This window comes from Muscardinus avellanarius, assembly GCF_963383645.1.
Source record: "Muscardinus avellanarius genome assembly, chromosome: 17".
Taxonomy (NCBI): Eukaryota; Metazoa; Chordata; class Mammalia; order Rodentia; family Gliridae; genus Muscardinus; species Muscardinus avellanarius.
In genome coordinates, this window is record NC_137803.1 from 2,281,543 (window position 1) to 2,306,171 (window position 24,629).

At 55.2% G+C, this 24,629-nt stretch overlaps 1 protein-coding gene across 1 annotated transcript in view; it reads left to right on the forward strand.

The window, feature by feature from the left end:
- Nucleotides 1-17,283: 17,283 nt before the first annotated feature.
- The window catches only part of ZNF516 (zinc finger protein 516), a gene marked incomplete at both ends in the record, with an annotated part of 52,200 nt that continues 44,854 nt past the window's right edge, over nt 17,284-24,629 (forward strand). The window contains one exon of the mRNA XM_080714428.1: nt 17,284-19,060. Within this exon, the coding sequence (XP_080570554.1) occupies nt 17,284-19,060 (1,777 nt within the window). The remainder of the gene's footprint in view (nt 19,061-24,629) is intronic.

Consider the following 24,629-nt stretch of genomic DNA (forward strand, 5'->3'; position numbering starts at 1 on the left):
TCACGCTTAGTTCAGCAACTTAGGGCCCAGAGGGGCGGGTGAGCGGTCCTGGGTGTTCTCACTCCGGCACACGTTCTCTGGAGAGGTGCTTTGGGCTCAGTTGGACCTTTTCTGTTTGGTCCTGGACTCTCACAGACCTGGGGTGTCTGTCAAGCTAAAACAACAGTTTTACTTTGACCTTGGCTGGGATCACTTTTCTTAGCATAGCTGGAAGAGTATCAAAAGAAACTTGATGATCATTTAGAAGAAACATTTTAACCAAGAACACATCCCCCTGACACCTTCCATGAGGACACAGGGCAGCGTGGGGGCTAGAGTGTGATTCCTTGGGCGCTCAACCCTGAAAGCTGCCCCTGGAAGCCGGTCTCTGGAGTCTGATGTGGGAGAGATCTGAATCTTCATTTGCACGGAGGTAGGTTGACTTCTCTTTCAACAGGTTTGCACAGCGCATGCGCTCTGGGTGGTAGTTGCGGGCGGGGCGTTTCTGGAGCACAACTAACGTGTGGTCCCTCCTGGGAGGTGCAGCCCTGAGCTGGGACCCAGCAGTCCAGAGCCAGAATCAGGGGCGGGTTCTGATCCAGCCTTTCCTCCTGCCCATGCAGAGTGGAGGCTTCTGGTTTTTACCAGGCAGGTCTGGGCTTTTCCTGTAGGTACCTGGGCTGTGGTGTCTTATTCTACCTGAAGGGACATTCTGAGCCTATAGGTAGGTCCATCTTTCAGTCCTCGGAGGGAGATGTGCACACCGCTCTTGTTCCCCAGTAGGCTTGAGCAAAGTCACAAGATGTGGGTTTGTGTGAGGAAATCTCTAACTATTGGGACGCTGGGGTGGCAGTGGCGTTCCTGCCTGGTGTGCCGTTATGGCCACCAGAGCGTTCCCAGTAGAAGCTGGAAAGACTTCCGTGGAGGCAGCTAGAAGCCAGGAGGAAAGTTAAACTGAGCGTCCCTCAGAATGCTGCTCTGATGGAAAGGGGCACAGGAGCAAGCATGTATGTTTAGTTGTGGGTCTGGGGACAGTCATATCGACCAAAGTTGGAGGAGGAGGAGGAGGAGGAGCCAGCGTCCCGGTCTCCGTGGGCTGAGTTCTGCCCTGCAGCTGGCCGGCTCCTGGCAGGCATGCTGGGCGCTCGGGAAGCCTCTCGCAGGCGACTGGGCCAGTGTCAAGCGCTTGCAAGTGCATTGTCTGTGTGCACACGGCGGCCGAGTCCTGGGCTGAGGCCTGAGGAAGAGGACCTGGGGTTGGCCAGGGCCCAGGTGTGCCAGGACCAGGCGCTGGAAGTGCGTTTCTTCCTCCCACATTCTGCTCTGCATTATAGATACCGTTGTCCTAAGGAGCTTCTGCTCCCTGTGGAAACTGGAGGTGATGTGGTCCCCTGGACGGTTTCCTTCAAAGGCCATGTGCAGAAGGCGACCTAGGGCTTCTGAGTGGCGTCTGCCACCCAGTGGTCCCGGGCATGAGAGAAGCTGGTCCCGTGGCCGCCTCGGGCCTGTCTGGGTGTGCCCAGCCACAGGACTGGAGGAAGCCCTCGTGGTCCCCTGCTGTGTGAGAAGATGGCGCTCGCTGTTACTGGTGGCATGTTCCGTGGAGAGGGTGTGGCATCCTGGAGGTGTAGTGCCCAGACAGCTATGAGCCAAGTGCCAGGGAGCAGCTGCGTGTTAGCCAGGTCTTAGCTCAGTCTGTCTAAGAAGCCCCATCAATTACTTCTGGAAAAAATAAGTAGTCATCCCTTCCAGACCGGAGCGGGCTCAGTAGTGGAGCACGGATCTACGGGTTGGGGCTTCGGCCGTGTCTCTGGCTGCGCTCCGACGCACTGGAGAGAGCTTATCCTGACCGCAGAACTCTGGCCCTGAAAAGTAGTCGCACATAAGGTGTCTCCTAAACCAGGGTCCCCAGACCCCCGTTCCCTGTGACCTGTTGGTGGTTGCCGCTCCGGCTGCCCTGACCCGGGGCCTCGCACTTCAGGTCCGCGGACCCGGGTCTCACAGGTGCAGGGCCCGGCACTCTCCGCTGCCGCGGTGGCGGCGTCCGGTGTCAGCTCGGTTTAGATTGCATCCCTCTACTGGACATCTGGGTGCGTGCTAGAACACCGGGATGGATTCGTTTTTGTCATGGGATGCAGGGAGCCTGGAAGGGTGTGAGCAGGGACACCAGGGTGCTGTTTGGGATGTGCTTAGGCTCTTGTTGATGTTGGTGTCAGGGATTGAACCCATGGACATTGTACCTCTGAGCTACCCCGCTGCCCACATTCCTTTTTATGTTTTATTTTGAAACTGCCTTGCTGAGGTGCTGAGTGTCATCTTGCTAAGTTGTTGAGGGTCTCACTAAGTTGCAGAGGCTGGACTCAGCCTGTGATCCTCCTATCTCAGCCTCCCAAGTACCGAGAACATAGGCATGTGCCACGGCTCCTGGCTGAGTGCTTGGTTTGATTTTTTTTTTTTCTGTTGATATGTTTTTTTAATGATCTCTCTTTGCCTTTCAGTGTTTTTTTTAATGCCCCTTACATTGTATGAGAAGCAAAAGTAATTTACAACTAAGTAAACTTGTCTTTTTAAACCTTTTGTATTAAGAGTATAAGATTAGTTATTAAATGGTGAATAGTTTTTTATTAATTTTTTTTAAAAATTATTTATTGGTGCACTGTAGTCACACATCTTAATAGGGCACAAGATGGTGGATACATTCAGGCCCACAGCACCCATTTACCCTCCCCGCCCCCCCCCCGTTCCCTCCCCCTCCGCAGTCCCCCGCCCCCCTCGTCCTCAGTTGGCTCAGTGATTGACTTTGATTTGTTTGTGAGTGTGCACCATGTTGCTGGCTTTGTTTTGTCTTTCCAAAAGCACTTTGCGGTGCTAAGTACGGCTTGGCGGGACTGTGTATTGTACAAGATGGCATCGTTTGGGACCGGGAGACTCCCCTGCCGGATCCCGAGAAGGCCCGTGTCACGGACCCCCGGCGTGTCTCCAGGACTGGCTGCCAGTATTCTCAGGGCACCCTGTGGGAGGTTGGCCCATCCTCCTCTGTCCTGTGAGGCCGCGGCTGCTCCTTGGTTGACCTAGGGGGGAACAGGAGAGCCACTGCTTGGTGAGTCCTGACCCAAGAAACGTGCTGGCGTGCGGTGTAGACCGCAGGTCCGCCTCCCTGTGCAGGCCCTGTGGGAGGGGTGTAGAGAGCGCTGTGGGAGCCGCGGCATTGCAGTGGGGTCTGCCCAGGAGGGGAACTGAGCCTCGCGGGGTGGGGAGCCCAGCTTAGAGAGGGGCAGGGTGGCGGCAGCGCCACCAGGTGTCCTAGTGGGATGTCATTGGAGCCTGCGGGGGGCACATGGTGTGGGTTACTTAGGTAAGAACACAAAATGACCCCATGTGTGCCACTGGTGGGTCTCCCAGAGTGCCACATCACACCGCCTTCACACGCACGTACACAGACACAGGTGTGCACACTTGCACGCACACACCCTCACATACATCCCCACACACAGCTGTGTGCTGGCCTGCTGGTGTGTTTGTGGGTCCTGACTCCATCCTCCGCGGCCCGGGACCTGCTTCCCTCCCCATAGGCTGGTGGGTCCTGACCCTCTGTCCTCCGTGGCCCGGACCTGTGTCCCCGTGGGTTCTCCTGGGGCCCGGGGCAGTGTGCTGCGTGTCTCTGAGACGACTTCTCCAGTGCCTTGGGAGGACGGCGCACGGCACAGTGGGGGCCCTGTCAGAATCGCCTCAGTGACTCCTAGTTCGGGCGCCGTGACACCGCCTGCCACATGGGGTGAAGTCCGTGCAGTCTTGGTGACCACGCTTCACACCAGCGGCTGGGGCCCGGGGCTTGGGGCGAGGGCTGCCCACGTCCTCAGGGTGGGGGTGTTTTCTCATGTCCAGGGAGGCTGTCTTCTCTGTTACAGTGGAAGGGTTTTCTGCCGCGTCCCACGACTGGAAGGGCCTGTGCTGCTGATGTTAGCGCCTTTCCTTGTAAGGCTGGTGGCTTACTCTGAAGGGCTTTTTTGCATGGCCAGCAGCCTTCCCTGTGACACCCGAGGGCGGGCTGGAGGAGCAGGTGTATGTGCCTAGAACCGGCGCTTCAGAGGAAGAGGAGAAAAGGCTCGGGTTGGCAGATCAGCCTGCTGTGAACGTTCCAGAAAAGCAGTTCCTGTGCACACAGAGCGAGGGCAGATCTTTTTTCTGTGCAGTGTATTTGGTGTTCTTCACCACCATCTTTTTTTTTTTTTTTGGTACTGGGGATGGAACCCAGGGGCATTCTACCTCCAAGCTACACCCCCAGCCCTATTTTTTATTCTTTATTTTGAAACAGGGTCTCACTGGGTTGCAGAGGGCCTCACTGAGTAGCTGAGGCTGGCCGTGAACTGCGATCTTCCGGCCTCAGCCTCCCGAATGCAGGGGTTACAATCCTGTGTCACCAGTCCTGGCTTCAGCATCTTTGACTGCTGTGTCTTGTCACGCCACTCAGCCTTTCCCTCTGGTCAGCTTAGCTCAGCCCAGCTGCCCACTCCAGGTACCCGACTCCCTCTCTGTCACGGGCAGGCTGCACCCATGTGTGAATTACTGATGGAGATGTACTTAGCACCGCAGAGTGCTTCTGGAAAGGCGAAGCTCAGTAAATACAGAACAGGAAACGGGATGGCTGCGCTGCATCGTACGCTCGGATGAAGAGCTCAAAGAGGATTTGCAGCACGGAGCGGAGGAGCCAGCGGTGTTTGCGCTCAGGATGGGAGTCCACAGTCCCTGACCAGCGCAGTCTGTGGATTGCACCGGGGCGCAGAGGTGCGTCTGACCCAGACCCTTGTTTTGACAGTGCTCCGGGGAGAGTATGGTTCCCCCACTTGCGGCAGGAAGCCTGGCTGGATGCGGCGACCTGTGATGGCTCCCGTTGGGTGGCTCCTTGAAGGCCACCGCAGCCCAGGCCTGCCCCACCTTTACCCTGACTTATTTGAGTTTGATTTCGTGCGTGGTCAACTCATCAGCTGTCCAGGTACAGGAAGGACCACAGGTTAGATTGCTTGGCCTTCATTGGAGCCAGGGTTTCGACCCCTTGCCCGCAATTCCTGATCCTGGTCCCATGTTGCTTTGCAGAATCCCTGAGTGGGTGCCCGTGTCGGAAGGCAGGGGGCGCTCTGCTGGAGCGGTTGGGCCCTGGAGGGAGCCAGGAGGAGTGAGGGGCGGGGCTGGCTTCATCCCTGGTGAAAAGAGGGTCAGGTCTGAGGAAGGAGTGTATGTGGTGGCCCCCCAACAGGGATGGCTTCTGCCCGTTCTCCTGGAGGGGAGACCACTCCTGACAGTCCTCTGACCAGCACCCGTGGTGACGATGGCCTCTTCCTGTTCCTAGCTGGAGCTATTAGGGGGTGCGCGCAGCCTCCTTGGTGCTCGTCGTGGGGCTGCTCTTGTGAGCCGCTCGCCTGAGTCCTCAGCGCCCTGCTAGCGTGGGGACGGGCCCCCTGTGCTCCTGGTTCTCTCTGCACGGGTCAGTGCATCTGCGTGGGGCGCGAGGGGCTGCGTCCGTGTCTGTCCTCCGTCTGTGTTTCTTCTGGGCCTGGGCGGCCATAGCAAGCTCATGAGCAGCCCTTTTTATTACCCACAAAGCACGTGCACGGTGTGTTTTCATGACCACGCACGTGTAAGTAATTTTTTTTGTGTGTGGTACTGGGGGGTGGAAACCAGGGGCATTCTACCTCCAAGCTACACCTCCAGCCCTATTCTTTTTGTTCTTTATTTTGAAACAGGGTTTCACTGAGTTGCAGAGGGCCTCACTAAGTAGCGGAGGCTGTCTGTGAGCCTGGACTCTCCTGTTTCAGTCTCCCGAATGCTGGGGTTACTAGCGTGCACCATCACACCCGGCAGTCATTTTTTTTGAACCATGCAGAAGTATCTGGAACCAAGCCGGGGCCTCCCAGGTCCCTCCCACCTGCCAGTGCCCTTGCTGAGCTGAGCATGCTTGGAGGCCGCCAGGTGTCCACCTTTCTCAGGCATCCTTTTTCTATCTGTCTCTAATCAGTGCCTTGCACATCTGTCTCCAACATCTGCTTTAGAAGCATCTGAGGAGAGGAACGCACAGGGTTGCATGTGCTCCTGGGTGCCCAGGACAAGGCCAGGACCAGGGTGGCGTGGGTAGGGCGCCTGCGGTACTAGATCGCAGACCAGTCTTCATCGATCTTGGCTGGAAGTGTAGACCTCGCTGTGACAGAGGCATCCACACCGATGCATGTGCCCTCCATTGGCGCCCCGGCTTTGCGGTGCTTGGAAAATGTTTTCAAGCAACTGGTGTGATGGCGGCTTGTCTGCGTGCGGGACACAGGGCAGGGCCGTCCTCTGTGAAGTGTGCCCTCTGTGTCCGGGCTCTCCAGGCCCAGCCCGGGGGACCCACCGAGGGGCAGGGTGGAGTGCTTTGAAATCCAGAAGTGTTTGAGGTTCAAGCCACAACCCGGTAAGACGCGTGACTCCTAGGACTGACTTCCCACCCCGCGCCGCCGGCATGCTGTGCCGCCACTCCAGGCCCCACGCAGGGGACATTTTCTCTACTTTGGTCTCTGAAGAGTGCAGCAGGGCACTATGGGGACTTTTCAGTGGTGCTTTGCGTGTTTATCCCTTTTCTGTTGTTCTGTGCAAGGAAAGTATAGGTGGTCTTCTACCCACCCCAAGCTTAGCAACTTGCAGCCGCGTGTCATGGGGCGTGTGTGAAAAATACTTTTATTTTCTCGTGCTGCCTCCTGTTTCCGTCTAGACTGCTCTTTGTAAGTAAGCGTGCTCTCTGATGGATAGATCACTCTCCTCCAGCGGCTGAGTCGTGCGGCTGCGTTCAGAGGTGCTGGGGATGTTGGTGATAAACTGGGTCTGGTTACGGTAGTTATGAGCAGTCCTGGGTCTGGATAATTTAACTGGGTCTCGTGTTTGCACACTACAGTGTTGTTTGGGGGAGATTTTTCCTTTTGCAATTTCCATTCTCTTTTAAGTATTGATTGCTTTTATAACGGCAGACGAGAATCCAAATTGCCTAACAGGGTGTGACTTTCAGTTTTCTTCCCCAAATGCACCCAGTTCTGGGGATATTTGCAACACATTCCTTAGATTTCAGTAGAGCTGTTTATCGGAGTGTTTACTTTCCCCGTGAGCTCTTAATGAAGGGATTTTTGGGGAGTGACTTTAGTGCTAACCAGGACTACCTTGAAAGGTAATGTTTAACAGAATGTTCTGTGGTTTACTGCACATAATCATCTCTCTTTGTATTCTTGGGCACAGTTCTTTCTTTTATTACTACATGGTGGTGACTTCGAGGCTCTTTCAGAAGAAAGGAGGAAGGAGATCATGTTAGATGGGTGTTAGTTGTAATCTATTTTCTCATGCTGGGAGAGCTGTTATTTTTAAGTGAGAGATTGGAAAATAGAGCAGTACTGTGTTTGGGGTGGGGATGAATACTGTGCTTTGGTAGTGGTTTCCTTGGCTAAAGTAAAATACACAGCTAATTTGTATAAACAAATTTCGGTTGAGACATATTTTATAGCCAACTAATAGAAATTTTAGAAAAGATATCTGGCAGTAACTAGAACCTGAGATTCTGCCTGATATTTTGTCTCCACTGCTGTTAATTTCTCAAAAAATTTGAACAAAAGTATCTTGTGTCAGACACTAAGTTGGAGCTTAGGCAGGGTGAAAACCTCTCAGCCACTTTTAAATTGGATTCTCCTGGCAGTTTACGGAAGGCATTCCTCTCTTTCATGTTCGTAGTAAAAATAGAAATTGATGAGTCTTGGTTTTCCTCTGGGGTTCTCAGTGTTTCTGAATTATTCGTTACGTTGGCATTAAGGGTGGCGATGCAGGATGTAAGTTCCAGCCCCCCGCCCGCTCGCTAGCAGGACTGGCGGCGTCCACAGCGAGGGACTCCGGCTGCGGAGGGAGGGCGGCCTCTCGGTGACCACCGGGCGTCGTTCCGGCCCTCGGCTCTCAGGGGATGTAGTTCCAGGCTTCTGGAAGCAGGACTCTTAGTGGAAATGTTGGCAAGATCATTAACTATCCTGCAAAACGCAGCTCCAGGAAGGCTGGATTTGCCTCCAAATCTCACGCTGGCCCTTTGTGGTGACCGAGGGCCGAAAACAGCACGTTTATTTATCTGCGGAAAATCACGGGGCAGGCCCTGGCTCCCGCTGTCCCGGCGGCTGTAGTTTTCTGATGTTTACTCTCCTAGTGGAAAACAGATTGGTAAACCAGCTACTTAATATGAGCCGTGGTTAGTAGGAAGTAGCAGATAACGAGGCAGGTGACCGTGCCCACGTGGGGGACAGAGGAGCGGCGAGCAGGCTGCTGCCCTGAATACAGACACTCCCTCTGCGCGCTCACTCCCACACAGACTTAGTTTCCAGAACACCTTTGATTTTCCCAGATGTGTTATTTATAGCTGGGGAAAGAAACTCCCCTCCTCCCAAGCCCCTTCCTCATTTATTCCTGGGCCTTTCTAAATGTAATCAATAATTACATTATATATTTTGAGTTGCTCCCCCTGTGGCTATAGGATCAGACTTGACGACTAACCTTTATGTTTTAGTAAAAGAACTTTCAGGCAGCTTACAAATGCTGTTTTATATTTTTAATTTTTTTTGGAGTGGGGGAACATGTTCTTTTATCTTCACTGTTAGCAAATGCTTTTGTCTTTGGAATTCTCTCTTGAAGATGAAGTCTCCCCCTTTTCTCCTGAACCAGGCATTTATTTGAGCTTTTGACAGTGTGTGGTAAACAGCTTCATAAAAGGTAACCTACTTACAGAAGAAAGACATTTGGGCCACATATGCATTTTTGCTATAAATAGAGGGTGACTCCAGAGCCGGGGTCTGAGGTCCAGGATTGAATCAGGTCTTGCCGAATGGCTAGAGTCGCGTCACAAAGCCTTATTATGAACAGTTGGCTGCGTTTGGGGAGGGACGCGTTGGGGCTTGCTTCAGTATATTTGAGGGGTGTTCAATCATTCAAAGGAAACCTTTGTTAAGACAGAGAGCTCTCCCATCCTACGCTTCATTTTTGGAACAAAGCATATTTGAGCCTTACCTCTAGAACCCTAGAACGAGTGTTTTTAGTAGAAATAGCCGAACTGGGTCTTGCCGGGTGGGTTTGCGGAGGCGGGCTGCTGGCCCTGGAAGAGGGGGCGTGTGTCCTCCCCAAGTGGGGCGGCGAGGTGGGGCTTCGTGTGAATGCTCGGGTTCTGGGCGCCTTCTATTCACCCCTCCTTCCTAGAGTGGAAATGTAGCTTGTTCATAATGGATTATTGATTGGTGTGGGGACAGCAGCAGCCGTGAGGCCTGTCCTCGGCCCTGCCGGCCTTCGCTTACTGAATGCACACTTCATGCGGCTCTGCGGGACCCCGGTCTGGGGACTGTGAGCCCCGATTGTTCATCGTGCGCAGAGCGATTGTTCATCGTGCGCAGAGCGGTTTGGAGGGAAGGGAACCCTTCATTGTTATCAGGGACTTTTCCCCATTTGGGCGGAGAATGGGTTTTTTGTCTCTGCAGTAAGATAAGCTTGTCCGGGCTGTTAATGATGTATTTTAATTCCTGATCATAATACTACAGTGTAACTCATGAGGCTGCTCCATTGTCTGCAGGAGAACAAGCGCACAGTGTGCGTGGCGGCCGGCTGCACCCACCCGCCTGGGGCGGGCCCCTGGGCGCTGCCCACGGCCCTTCCAGGATGGCTCCGCAGTGCGGGAGGGGGGAGTACCCTATCCAGCAGTCTCTTGGCATGGTAGAACGCACTCCTTTGCAGACAGCCGTTGGGGGCTTTAGGAGTATTGTGCATTCTGTCCGTGTGGAGTTTTAAAAAAAATTTTTGGTGGGGGAGTTCTGAACCCCCCTGTTCCCAGAGGTGTGCGTGTAGGGCCCCCATCCAGCCTTCGTCTCCTTTGCTGACATCAGCAGCCCCACAGCCAGCACAGCTCCAGCTTCTCTCTGCAGGGTGGCGGGAGCCAGGGGCCAGTAGCCAGGGCTTGGGAGAAGCCTCCGTGTCACGACAGGGTTAATGAGTGAGGTAGAACTGAAATAGCTCTGGAGGCTGCTGGGGGCAGCCCGGGAAGGCTGCTGGGCTGGCTGGGCGCCCGCCCTGAGGACCCAGAGCGGAAGTGCCACTTTCGGTTGCCCCAGCAGGCCTTTGTTCTCGCCTGTCCTGTGGCCTGGCCCCGGGCACTTCCAGCGAAGTTGAGAGCCGTGCAGGCGAGCAGGACGGTCCTCTGCTCAGCAGAGCCTGTGCGCCCAGTAGCCTTCCCGTCGATGACCCCCTTTTCAGAAGATTCTGACCGTAGTGTCCATTGGCTAGCTTTCAGAGAAGGTGGCCCAGGACCAGCTCGCTTTTGTGCTGTGCTGGTTTATAGAGCAGAAAATGGTAAGATTTACTATTGACTTGCAGAGATGGACTTACTCTGTTAAAAGACATTTACATTGTTTCCCCCTGACAACGCCATATTTGACTGGTCAGAAAATGATTGTTTACAACAAGGAGAAAAAGCTTACTGTTTTGTACCCGGTGGATAGACGGACAGGACAGTTGTGGGGGAAGGGTGCTCAGGCTGACCGTCTTGGCTGCCCTCTGGCCTGTGGGAAGGTTTGGCCACTGGGCGACTTTCTCCAAGCTCTGGGCCTGACACTCAGACATCAGAATATATAGTCTTTTAAAGAAATCCCAGTAGAATTAATGAAAAAGTTGAATTAATGAAATAATGAAAGGTACTTTCTCAAATGCATTTCTTAGGGTCTGGGGAGGGGCAGGGAGAGGGGGGCGCCAGGGAGCTGGAGGGGAGCCGGGGAGTGACGTTTTTGAAGCAACAGGTGGGGTTTGTTTGACTTGGGTGAGAAACTCCAAATCCATAGGAGAGCAGAGTGTAAGTGGGCACACTCCTTGCATCTGAGCAGCACTCTGGCACACTTGCTACTTGTCTGTCTTTCTTGTAAACAGTCTATCGTGTATGTCCAAAAAGCAGGAGCGCCCTGTGTGACAGTGGGGTAGGGTAGCTCTGATCCCCAAACACTAGCTGGTATGGAGGCCATGTCAATAGCTTGGAGCAAGGGGGCCGGAGCTAAAAAATGTCTGAACATGTCTGTTTGCAGACAGCTAGAGATATTGATGGAAGAATCGAAAAATTTTTAATTGCATTTAGTAACCTGACACAGTAATGCCTCAGTAAAGGCAGGCACATTACCGCGTAGGTGTGTGTGTGTGTGTGTGTGTGTGTGTGTGTGTGTGTGGTGCTGGGGCTAGAACCCAAGGGCACTCTACCTCTGTGCTACACCCCAGCCCTTTTTACTTTTTTACTTGGGACAGGGTCTTACTGAGTTGCGCAGAGCCTCACGAAGTTGCTGGGCTGGCTTGAACCTGCGGTCCTCTGGTCTCAGCCTCCCAGTCCACTCCCGGCCTGTGTAGCCGTTTCTAATGGGCATCTGAAGCTGCTAATATTTTGTCCTGCTGGGTTTATTAAACCAGGTATTTTTCGTGTCAGGGCATAGTTCTCTTTGGATACTGCACAGTCATTCGTTGACTTGCTCAGCGATGACTTACTAATAATCCCAGAGACACACTGATCACGGAGCGGTACACGGTGCACTTCACACGCGCTGATTTAAACCCCATGCAAGTGTTAAGGATAGGCACCATTGCCACCATTACATTTTGAGCTGAAGAGGGGGAGTGAGGAACAGAGAGGTCAAGATGCTTGCTCAGGGCCACACAGCTGGAGTGAGTTAGTGGCAGGACACAGCTGTCCCTGGGTGCCAGGAGGGGCAGCCCAGGAGGGCCTGGTGCTCCCGGTGGCACAGGGACAGTGCAGCTGTCTCAGGGCCTAGCGTCCGGCCCATGCTGGTCTGGTGCCTACACTTGGTTCCTGAATCTGGCCAGGCCTTGCAGACACGCGCATCGCTCCCTCCCTGGCCTTCTGGAAACTTCTCGCTCCGTAGCCCTTGTCCTCTGTAAGGGCGGGTGTACAGGAGTGTTCCTGCCCGGCCTGGGGCCTTGAAGCTGGGACCCTCCATGGCTCCTCTGGTTCTTTAGCTCCCGGCCTGCAGCTGTGCACTCAGCAGGCACCAGGGGGCGCCCTGGCGAGGAAGCCTGTGTTCATGCCCCACCCTGCCCACTGGGTGGCGCCAGCCACCTTTGAGGAGCAGGTGCCTCCCGGGGCGGGAGCCTGGGCGGTCAGTGACCTTCGCTGTGATAATGCTGGAATATCTTCAGCCAGGTGCAGGTCCTGGCCTTCCTGGCTCTGCGGGTCTTGGCTTTGAGGTGTGGGTTCTGCTGTGTCTTGGGGTACCTGCAGTGTGCTGGGTCTCTGCGTCCACACTGCTGGCTCCCAGCCCTGCATCCCTGTAGGGATATGCTAGCTGGGACTTTTGCCCACAAGGTCAATTTATCCCGAATCCTCTGTATGTAAGCAATCTGGGGGGGAGTCACTTTATGTACCCCCCCCCCAATAGCCCTCAGGATTGAACTCAAGGACATTTTACTTCCAAGTCATACCCCAGCTCTAGTATTCTTTTTTAATTTAATTAAATTAATTTTTTTTGTGGTACTGGAGGAGGAACCCAGAGGCTTTTCTACCTCTGGGCTATACTCTCAGACCTCTTTTGTATTTTATTTGGAATCAGGGTCTCACAGAGTTGCTGAGAGCCTCACTCAGTAGCTGAGGCTGGCTTTGAACCTGTGCGTTCCTGTTTCAGCCTCCCAAGCGCGGGGATTACAATCATGTGCTACCACACCTGGCTTTTCTTAAAATTTAAGACAGGCTCATGTTAGATTGCTGAAGCTGGCCTCAAACCTGTGATCATCCTGAGACCGCCTCTCAGCCACTGGGATTAGAGGTATGCCCACCGCGCCCAGCATTGTGATCGCTCTCCAGAGTGGAGTTTGCCCTTTATTTTGTCCTCTCTCTTCTCCTCCTCCTCCTCTCCATTACCATGCATTTTATGTAATGAAGATCCATTTTCCTTAATAAACATTTCACTTTTCCCTACTTTTTATAAATGTGACTGTAGCACCCATCTTTTACAAAAGGAAATATATTGCTTAGAACACTCTACCAGCTCTTCTTAAAAAGTAGTTCCACGCCCTTCATTCCATCTCTAGAGAAGCTTCAGAGCGAGAGGTCCATTAGAAATCTATTTTAAAACCCTAATTGGCAAGTCATTTTTATGCCGCAACAATTAAATTGCTGTCTTATCTGGCAAATTCCCAGTTTCAGCCTTGGAACGAGTTTGCAGTGCTTCTTACAGTACTGAGGGGGTGGCCCTCCGTGGGGCTGGCCCGGCCTGGGCCTGTGCTCCGTGCATGTGGGCGCACAGGAGCGGCAGCCTCCGCAGGGCGCCTCGCCCAGCCACACTCTTGTGTCCAGTCTCTGGATCACCGGTGAGCACGCGCTGTTTCAGCACGCTGGTGTCGCACAGGCTGCTGCATTCAGGAGATGTTGGCGAGCCAACCTGCGCCTCGCAGGGTTGTTTGAGAAAATAAAACTGGGCAGTGTGGAGTCGAGGGCCTGGCTGGACCTCAGCCTGCACGCTTTGCTGTGTGTGTGGCCGGCCACTGCCCCCAGGGACCTGCAGGGCCCGTGGGGTGGCCGCCCTGGTGTCTGGAGCAGAGCCTGCCGAGGGGGGCTTGCCTCATTCTTGGGAGCTCTGCTCTTGTCTCAAGTAGCAGATGGTTGCCTGTAGCCATGAAAAATGGTTTCGGAGGAGCTCTGTTGCTCTGGCTAGAGCAGTCCGAGGGGGAGGCTGGTGGGGGATTATTGAGGCGTTTCCTGGTCCCTGGCGGGTGTGGGGAGGGCGCGCTGACAGGCCTCCAGGCCTCCGCCTGGCCGCGTGGTTGGTGTTCTGGTTCCTTAGGACGCGGGCGGGGCCCTGGGCTTTTAACATATTGTTACGGCCAGCGGCCAGTGCGTTCCTTCCATCTCACTGTGCACGCCTTTCCCTGTCCAGGTGTCTGCAGTCCTTTATAAGCACATCCGCATGTTTCCCGCAGGGATTTCCTGCAGATGAGGGTGGGCAGAGGAGCGCGAGACAGACAGGAAGGAGGACTGTCTCACCGTGGGCAGCCCCAGACCTGCCAGGCATTTCCAGTGCCCGCAGGGCGCTGCAGGCTTTGGGACACAGCTTTAAGCTGGTGTGGAGGAGCCCGCGGGAAAGGAGCTGTCTCCCAGCCCCTGGGCGGGGCGAGCAGGCATCCGGCTTGGGCTGGCTCAGCAAGGCTGTCCTGAGGAAGGCGGCAGGGACGTCTCAGTGAGTGAGGCCTTCCTGGAAGGCCCTTGGTGTGTGTGTCCTCAGGCCTGGCCCTGGAAGGCCCAACTTCTGCATGGGACAGGCCAGCCTCAGTTTCCCAAAGTGCAGTAGCGCCTGCTGGCCTGAGGGGCCAGGAGAGCACGGTGATGCAGGAGCCCTCGGCTGATCCAGTGGGCAGAGGGGCTCCGCCAGAGCGGGGCAGAGGTGGGCTTTGCTAGCAGGTGCGCCGGGCCTTTGTGACGGGGCATCTTTCCTGTTTCCTGACTCAGCCCCTGACAGAAGAGGGGATGGGCCAGGGGTGTAAAACAGCCCAAGGAAGCTTGAATGGTAGAGGGCGAGGGGGCTGGCCCCCAGCCCCAGCCGCTGTGCTAGGTGAGAGGAGACCCAGCAAATACACCGCACGGTGGCTCCTGCAAGTCTCTGCGGAGCCATTCTGCCGCCACGCTCTGTGGCTGCCTCTCTGAAGCGTCTCTGTTGCTGGCTTGTGGCTATTCAAGGCCAGACGAGGCCTGGCATCCAGGGTCCTTTACGGACCAGCCTTCCTGGTGCTGCGGCCCCCGTGGAGACGCTCGAAAGCCAGCCAGCCTCAGGGTCCTTCTTTGCTTCCTCTCCATAAACCTTTCTACGTGGCTCTTTAAGCTTGTCAGACTTTTATACCAGATTGGTCAGCAAGGTGCATGTGAATAGTGTGTTTCCAGGTCATATCCGATTCTGCGTTTCACAGGCAGTGAGGTAAGTTCTGCAGAAAGGCCAGGCTTGTGCGTATCACTAGCCCCATGAAGCTATGAACAGTTACACAGCCATTCAAAACCTGGGCCAAGACCAAAAACGTACCAAATAACCTCGATTAGCTTAAAGCGAATTGTCATTAAGACATGGTCTTGGCTCCTTCATTTCCATATCCGGTTTTGGGAGAAGTTCTCACGCTCCCTCTCTGCAGGGCCAGTGATTGGCCCCGTGCCCCGTGGCTTGGCTCTGCCGGGCACATATGCAGTGTGGCCAGAGATGCTGCCTCCCTTTGGGCTACCTTGAGTGTTTCTTTTGGTGCCTTGGCTTGGACACTTGTTGGAGCTTCCGAGAGACATTTTTTTTTTTAAATTTTTATTCTTTTGTGGTTAAAAAAAAAGAATTGCATTCTGCCTCCGAGCTATACCCCCAGCTCTATTTTTTATTCATTATTTTAAAACAGGGTCTCACTGAGTTGTAAAGGGCCTCACCAAGTAGCTGAGGCCGGCCACGAACCGCGCTCCTCCAATTCAAGTGCTAGGATTACAAGTGTGTGCTCCCATGCCTGGCTCCGCGAGACATTTGAGGTCTGTAATTCCCATGAGACCTCTCCTCGTCTGTCCGTGGAAGAGGCTGGCATGCCCTGTCTGTGCCCGAGTCGCTCCTCAGGGCCTGCTGCTGTAGGTCAGTTGGCAGTGGTCTGTCTGGCATCTGTCTTGAGAGTGTGGCTGTGGTGCCCAGTAGAGCCAGCAGGGCGTCTTCCACTGAGGGGCTGTGGATAAGGTCCCGTGCCATCCTCGGATGGCAGATAGGTGTGAACACTCTCGGGCTCACACCTGGTGTGAACAGTCCTTCACGGTCTCTAGTGGTGCAGGCGGGTTCTCAGTTCCCGGTGCCGCTCCGCACTGGACGTGGCCTGCCGGCCGCCATTCAAGCTGACCTTGGGGCAGGCTGGAGAGAGGGCTCAGGAGGCATCCGCCTTGCTCCCTGTGGGCGGCAGGTGTGGGGTGGCGGTGGCTGCACTGTGCGGTGGTGTGGGCCCAGACACCTGCCATGGGGGCAGCTCATCCTCCTGGCTGGGCTGCGGGGAGGCAGGTAGGGGCTGCATGACCTCAGGAATCAGGAGGATCCTGTGGCTAGGGCCCATCTGGGGCATGTGCACGGGGGTCCAGGAGGGGAGGCCATTGTAAGCCAGGCCAGAGGTGCGTGGCGGCCTGGCGTTGTGGCTGGGCTCAGGCCCTCCACGTGGCCGAGTGGCCGAGGCAGCGTGGTGTCCGCTGGGGTCCAGAGCAGTAATGCAGCTCCAGGGCTCAGGCCATTTCTGCACATGCGGCCCTCCTCACTCAGCCACCTTTGCCCCAGCAAAGAGCTCCTTCCGCCATAGCAGATGCAGTCCTGTGTCTGTCCGCAGCTGTCTGCAGCTGTCAGCGGCCTCTGCCCAGCTCTCCTGCCTGTCCGCCAGCCCGGGTCTCTGCCCCTCGTTTCCCTGGCCCCGACTGCAGCTAGCCTGTGACAGTCCACAGACTCTCCTCCTGTCATTGTTCCTTTACGATTTAATATCTTTGGGAGCAAAAAAGTATAATTTCAGCCAGTTGTGGTGGCACACGCTTGTAATCCCAGTATTTGGGAGGCTGAGACAGGAGGATCACGGTTTGCAGACAGCCTCAGCTACTTAGTGAGGCCCTCTGCAACTCACTGAGACCCTGTTTTAAAGTAAAGGGAAAATAGGGCTGGGGTGTAGCTCAGAGGTAGAATGCCCCTAGCTTCCACCCCCAGTATTGCAGAAAAAATATTATAACTCCTTATTTAAACTATGTAATACAATTAATTGCCAGCGATTGCTTAATTATTGACCTTTTTTCCTGGTAGTGGGGCTTGAACCCAGGGTCTCACTTCTTCTAGGTAAGCACTCTGCCTCTGAGCTACATCCCCAGCCCTTTTGATTATAGTACTTTGGTGACGGGGCCTTGCTGCGTTGCCACACTGTGGTTGCTGATTTTGTTTAAAGAGGCAGAGAGCTCCACGCCCATGTCTTGGGCACTTTCCAGTGTCCCTGCCCTTACATTCACAGAGCACTGGCTGGGGGTGGAGCCAGCGGGATGGAGCCGGAGTGTCATTAACACGGGAGCTGTGCTCATGAGGTTTCTGTCTCTGTTGCAGGTGCTCAGTGCTGCCTGCCACGGGCTCCACCTGGGATATGCCCTTCCTCCTTGTGGGCTTGCCTCCCGCGGCCGGGCAGCAGACGCCCCTCTGAAGATGGAGCGCTAAGACGCTGCCCCTTCAGGCCCGCGCACCCGAGAGCCCTGCCGCCACGCCCCTCGTCTTCCCGATGGATCGCAGCAGAGAGGCCGAGGTGGAGCTGAGGAGGGGCCCCAGCCCGCCCAGGGCCGGCCGGAGCCACGGGGTGGATGGGGACAAGGCCGCCTTCCACAGCTGCTGCATCTGTGGCAAGAGCTTCCCCTTCCAGAGCTCCCTGTCCCAGCACATGCGGAAGCACACGGGCGAGAAGCCATACAAGTGCCCCTACTGCGACCACAGGGCTTCCCAGAAGGGTAACCTGAAGATTCACATCCGCGGCCACCGCACGGGCACCCTGATTCAGGGCCACGAGCCCGAGGCGGGCGCGACGCAGCTGGGCGAGCTGCGCGTGTCTGAGGGCCTGGGCGGCTGTGCCAGCCCCACCAAGAGCACGTCGGCCTGCAACCGCATCCTGAACGGCGCGGCCCCGCTGGACAGTAGCAAGGTCTTGCTGCGGAGCGGCCGGAAGGAGGTGGAGGGGGCGGCCGGCGCCCCGGAGGAGGCCGAGCCCATGGCCCAGTGCTCCTTCTGCAAGAGCCAGTTTGAGCGCAAGAAGGACCTGGAGCTGCACATCCACCAGGCCCACAAGCCCTTGAAGTGCCGGCTGTGCAGCTTCGTGACCCTGCGGGAGGAGTCGCTGCTGAGCCACGTGGAGCGGGACCACATCACGGCGCAGGTGCCCAACGGCGGCGAGGCCTGCGTGGAGAACGGCAAGCCCGAGCTGAGCCCCGGGGAGTTCCCATGCGAGGTGTGCGGCCAGGCCTTCAGCCAGACCTGGTTCCTGAAGGCCCACATGAAGAAGCATCGCGGTTCCTTCGACCACGGCTGCCACATCTGCGGCCGGAGGTTCAAAGAGCCGTGGTTCCTCAAGAACCACATGAAGGCGCACGGCCCCAAGACCGGGAGCAAGAACCGGCCCAAGAGCGAGCTGGACCCCGTCGCCACCATCAACAACGTGGCCCAGGAGGAGGTCATTGTCGCCGGCCTGTCCCTCTACGAAGTCTGCACCAAGTGTGGAAACCTGTTTACAAACCTGGACAGCTTGAACGCCCACAACACCATACACCGCAAGGTCGGAGCCAGCCGGACACGAGCCCCGGCCGAGGAGGGCGCCGCCCAGGGACCCCTGGACACCAAGCAGTTCTTCCTACAGTGCCTCAACCTGAGACCGGCCGTGACTGGCGACGTGTCCCCCGGTGGGCAAGCCGGGAGGCGAGTGGCTGAGCTGGACCCTGTCAACAGCTATCAGGCCTGGCAGCTGGCCACCAGAGGCAAGGTGGCCGAGCCGGCCGAGTACCTCAAATACGGGGCCTGGGACGAGGCTCTAGGCGGGGACGTGGCCTTCGACAAGGACAGGCGCGAGTTCATCCTGGTCAGCCAGGAGAAGCGCAAGCGTGAGCAGGACGCTCCGGCCACGCAGGGACCCCCCAGGAAGAGGGCCAGCGTGCCTGGGGATCCCATGCTGCCCGGCCACCTCGATCCCCGGCCTGCCTCGCGCCCCAGCCGCCGGGCTGCCGCCGCCGCCGGCCAGGGCAAGTCCTCTGAGTGCTTCGAGTGTGGCAAGATCTTTCGCACGTACCACCAGATGGTGCTGCACTCCCGGGTGCACCGCCGGGCACGCCGGGACAGGGAGGCTGATGGGGACCGGCCAGCGCGGGCCCGCTGTGGCTCCCTCAGCGAGGGCGACTCAGCCTCCCAGCCCAGCAGCCCTGGCTCTGCCTGCGCCACCGCTGACTCCCCGGGCTCCGGCCTGGCCGACGAGCCCACTGAGGACAGCAGCGAAGAGGCTGTGCCCGATCCTGCAGCAGGTGAGCCAGCATACCCGTGGGCCAGGTAGCCCTTCCCCAGCTGACCCTGTGGCCTGTACCCGTGTGCCCGGTGGCTCTGCGCCTGCTGAGCTGTGTCCAAGGAGGCCCTCTGCAGGGCACCTGTGCCGTGGTCCCACCCGGCAGCTCCATGCCAGGTCACCTAGCCTGGACCCTGTGGATCATGTGTCCAGGTCCCTGGGCGGAGGTGGCCACCCAGCAGGTGTCCCGCACCAGTGTGTCCCCTGAGCGCCAGCTAGCGGGGACAGACACAGGCACCTGCTGGGCCCACTCGCCCTTCCTTCTGCCTTCCACAGAGCGGCATCTTCGACTTATCCAGTTGGTGTCCCAGAGCGTGCGATTTTGAACAGGGAGTGTGGTCTTGATCCCCTCTGAGAGAGAGGCACCTTTCTGCCTGTTCTGCTCTAGACCCAGCTCTCCACTGTATAACATACACCCGCACACACACACAAGCACACGCGAATACACGCAGACATGTACACTTGTGCACATACCTGCCACACACATGCACAGACTTCCCACACTACATCAACCGCAGACATGACATACATTTGTACAAGGTATGCACACACATACACGAGTACACATGGACACAGGCATGTATGTTTGTGCACACATGCCACACACGTGTGCAAACACCCCCACACTACACATACCACAGACGTGAACACACTCACATTGCTTAAGTATACATGCACACACACGTGCACACACAAGGACACATGGACATACATGAACATGCCCACGCTGTGCACACCACAGGCACGGACATGCACATATATTTGGATAACTACACATGCGTGTGCGTGCACACACACACACACATTTTTTTTTCTTTCTTAACCCTAGACAGATGAGTGGAAGAAGAATTGAAGTCAGTGTGCGGTTGTAATGAGTCCCCTCGGACTCACGTAACCCTGTGTCTTAACAGACAATTAACTGGGATGAATCACTGTCCAAACGGAAGCCGTGTAAATATTGAGAGATGCTTGGCCAACTTTGTTTTCATAATTTCTTTACCTTCCACACACTTTATGCATTTGGATACTTCCTTTGATATCTTTTGCTTTGGGTGGTTGTAAGCGAATGGGGATGTTTTAGTTAAGGGACCCTAACTCTCTCCACGAAGCCACGGGTGTTGTTCTCTCCTTGCAAACCTGTTAGTGTTTTACCTGAAAGTTCCAGAATGATAGAAATGAGAGTTCATGGGCAGGACTATTTGTATCGTGAGGCAGTGGGAGAGGACTCCTGTGTGTTTCTTTCCGACAAACCAGAAGTTCGTCCTGCTTTTCCTTGTTGGGTGTTAGAACAGAGTTGAGTCATGCCGTCTGTGTGGCGAGCTGCGCGAGGGTCTGCCACACGCAAATGCAGAGACAACACGTCTTTGCTGGGAGCCGCTGAGAACCGCCTGCGCCTGCGCACTTGCAAGTGCGGCCCAGGAACCCGCATCAGCCCTGGCTCCGCCCGCGTCTCACCCAGCTGCTCAGGGGCTGGTCCCCAGCCCGGTGTCCAAGCCGGGGAGGCAGTGCTGTCTGAAGCACAAGGTCCTTCTGCCAGTGCTCCTGGCTGCTGTGAATCCCTTCTGGCCCAGTGCTACCCCTGGCCCCTGGTTGGCTTTTTGAAGTTCAATTCTTGGCTTTTTTATTATAACATTTTTTACTGGTTAAGTTCTTGGAGTGCACACTGGGTAAAGTCCTAGGCTAGCCCAGTGTCTTTCTTTTTTCCTGGTTTGAAGAGAAATATTTTTGTAATTTAGAATGCTGTTGGGCCTTTCCCCCTGCACTGAGGCCATCACACGAGTCACCCAAGCTAGTCCAGTCACGCTTTTGAAGTGGGGAGCAGGGGCGGTTCTCACCATTTATTATTTTTTCCTTCTTGGCTTAAATTCTGGAGACTGTTTGTACATCTTACAGGCATTGGATACATTTTCTCTTTAGGTAATTCATGTTTTGAGAATTTACACACACATGACACCTCACATAATACTATAGCATAATATATCTATATCTATATCTATATAGCACTTGAGTTTAACAAAATGTTGACCATAGAAGAAATAGACTACTGCAGCTTACTAAGAGAGAAGTTAGCACTGGTGTGGCAGAGCCATGGCCCCAAGGCTGGCGTCTTCCCACCTACGCCCTCTGCCCTGCAGCAGACCCTGCGAGGGGTCTAGCGGAGTATCTGATTCCCGCGTCGGGGGTGTCCTTAAGGAAAGACACCATGTCACATCCATTTACTTGCTCTCAGAGCACCCTGGTTTTTAGATTTTGGATAAGGCCTTTGAAATAGCCACTTCTGAAAAGAAACAGGTAACAGTAATGGTGTATTCCAATCAACAGTGCACCTTCTTTTTCCTTAAAACTTACACAGAGATTTGGAAAATGCTTGCCTGTCCCGTTACTAAAAAAATCGCTGGCTCTTTAAACATTTAAGTTATTGTAGGTTCTCATGGAGTGTTGACGGGTGACTGGTAGCATGGCAGGCAGGTTTGTAGAAATCAAGGGGTGGGTGGTGACCGTGGTCCTCGTGAGAGCCGGTGGTCCACTTGGGGACAGAGCAGGAGCTAGATTTCAGACCTGTGTACCCATTCCAGTAAATCCCACAGTGCCGTCGCTTAATGTAAAAAGTGACACCCAGGAATCAATGTGATACTGTTTCTTGGCCTGGACCTTTGGAAAGTCTGACGGTCAAGCTACTTTTATTGCCACATCGGTCTGTCCATGAGGCCGTCATTACTGACTTCTTAAGGGCACAATTGGAAATAAAAGTCAGCAATTGAAAGTAGGTTACCAAGCTGGATTGAGAAAGATAAAGTACGTTTTTGGATATCATAATACAGTTATATTTTTACTTAGGGAGTAGGAGAGATTAGGAGATTTTGAAGGATATATGGCTGAAGGGCTTTTTTTTTTTTTTTGATAATTGGTATGGAACCCAGGGGCATGCTATCTCCGAGCTACACTCCCAGTCATATTTTTATTCTTTATTTTGAAACAGGGTCTCACTAAGTTTCGTAGGGCCTAGTAGCTGAGATTGCCTCAAACCTCTGATCCTTCTACTCAGCCTCACACGTACTGGGATTGCAAGTTTGCACCGCCACATGCAGCTACATAATTGAAGTGTTTTTTTTTTTTGTTGTTGTTGTTGTTGCAGTACTGGGGATGGAACCCAGGGAAGTTCTACCTCCTAGCTATATCCTTAGTTCTATTTTTATTCTTTATTTTAAAACAGGGTCTCACTGAGTTGCAAAGGGCCTCACTAGGTAGCTGAGTCCGGCTGTGAACCATAATCCTCAGCCTCCCAAATGCTGGGATTACCTGACATAACTGAAGTTTTGAAGAGTAATATTTTCACGTACAGAGTGGAATCAGGAGACTCACAATCTATCATTTAGGAAAACATGGACAGGTGCTTCACAAGCAAACGCACACATTCCAGGTATGCTGGCCGAAAGGGAACCTGCCCAGAGAGCTTGTAGTCGGCAGGAGTCACAGACACGCACAGAGCCGCAGACGTCTCTGAGGCCCCTTCATGCAGGAGCTGTGTGGGGGCCATCCTCACCTGCAGCCAGCAGCGGCCGGGCGGCTGGGAGCTGGGCAGGCACAGATTTAGAACACGCCTCGCATGCAAAACGACCAGGCCCGATACTGCTGCCCATGTGTCACTGCAGGTTCAAGCCGCCTGCCCTGCTTTGGTTCATTTCTTGTTACTCTAGCCTCTGTCACTGCACCCGCGTTCTGTGCACGCCCACCCTCGGTACCCAGGATGCGCACTAGGACTTCCTGGGAGCCTGGAATTTTTAGACAGAGGCAGAGGAAGCTGCAGGTGTGTAGGGAGGTGGCGCAGCCGAATAGACAGAGTGCTCCGGATCTAGTGCTCTCGGTTGGAGTGCGATCGGAAGAATTAAGGAGTGTTCAGAAAGAGAAGATATGGTCAAGGGGAAGGAAGGTGATTAGAACAAGCAGTGAGCTGCCCTCATCCAGAAATCTCCATCTTCCCGCAGACCGGCGCTGGTGCGCACCAGACCGCCACACGCTCTCTCCCTCCCTCCAGATTTGGAGCCAGGGTGCGGCACGTGCTGTGCTTTGAGTCCGGCATGGTGCCTGCCTGGGAACACAGGCCAGGTTGCCAGTGCCCCCAGAGCAAGGTCAAACAGCCCTTTCCTTCCCTTTTACTGGGGCTCAGAGAGCAATTAGAACGGCTTAGGGGAAAACCATTTCATAGGCTCGCCCATTGACACAGGATTGAGGCGAATCCCAGACACAAGAGTAAGAGTGTGTTGCCGGGGTGGCCGGGAGCGTGTTTGCCCACGGCCCGGCCTGCTGCCGCGGAGGGCAGTTGGTATTTACTCAGCTTAGGGCTTCCTTCAGTGCTCAGCCGAAACCGTGCTCTCTCCCGCTGGCCACTTGGAGAAGTTGGCCCAAGACGGGGCTTGGGCAAGGCTGTTGGTTCCACAAGGGGAGTATCGGGTGTGTGGGGCTGGGCCAGGCTCTCTGTGAAGCCAAGTCGGCCATCAGAGCAGCGTCTGTCTCAACATGATGCCGCATCCGTGGCCCTCGAGAGGCTGGACCCATGCAGAGAGAGGGGCTGTGGATTCCGGAAATCAGAAAGCGATCAGCCCGACCGGCCGGGGCTCTTGGCAGCATGACGGGAGAGAAGGAGCGGTGGTTTAACTGGAGAGGGGCGAAGTGCCCGGGCACAGCTCTGCAAGGCACGGTCCTCGCTGGACCTGAGCAGCAGGTAGCAGCGGTCCTGGGGGTGCAGGTGGGATGAGGCACCTGCTAAGTACCCGCCAGCAGAGTTGGTGAAGGGAAAGCCTGGCACCCTGCAGCCTCCAAAGGGAAGAACCTCGCTCTGCCCAGCTCCTCCTCCGTGCTGGCACACCTGGCTGACTGAGTAGGTGTCATGGGCTCGTGGACGGTGCCAGGACGGGATGAAGACACAGTCACTCTGGGCTGTTTTCTCCAAAGTGAAATGAGCAGAGGGCAAAACTAGGGCGGGACTCGGTGACCCGGAAGCAATGGGCGACTGGTGGAGCTGGCACCGCAGATGCCAGGCTACTGAGGGGTCCATGAGATGGACAGGAAGACCGAGGACGCGGGGGAAGGTGCTCTGAGGGCCTGGCACCAAGGACTTCGTTCAGGGAATGAAGTAGGAGATGAAAGCGCCCATACACAATTATTACAGCGTAAAAGAGCAGCCGTGTTTGTTCTTTGAGGAGAATATTTGGGTGTACGTGGTAGTCACACTTAGCACCTGGTGAGTTAGTGAGCACTTTAGCTGGAGCTCACCTTCCTCACTCCACACACGGGGCGGCATGGGTGTCGTCCAGAGCGGCTGCAGCGTCCTCGTGGACTGTCGGAATGGTAACGAGGAGCGTGTCTCGTGTGCGCAGTCATTAAACATTGACAACCCGTACGTGGCGTGCTTGTTGATTCTGGCTCCAACAGAAGACCTCATCCCTAGCCTTCCAAAATAAACCTAGAGCTGCTGTACCCAGAGATGATGCTCTGCAAGTTCTTTAGCCCGAGGAAAGGCACGCAAACAC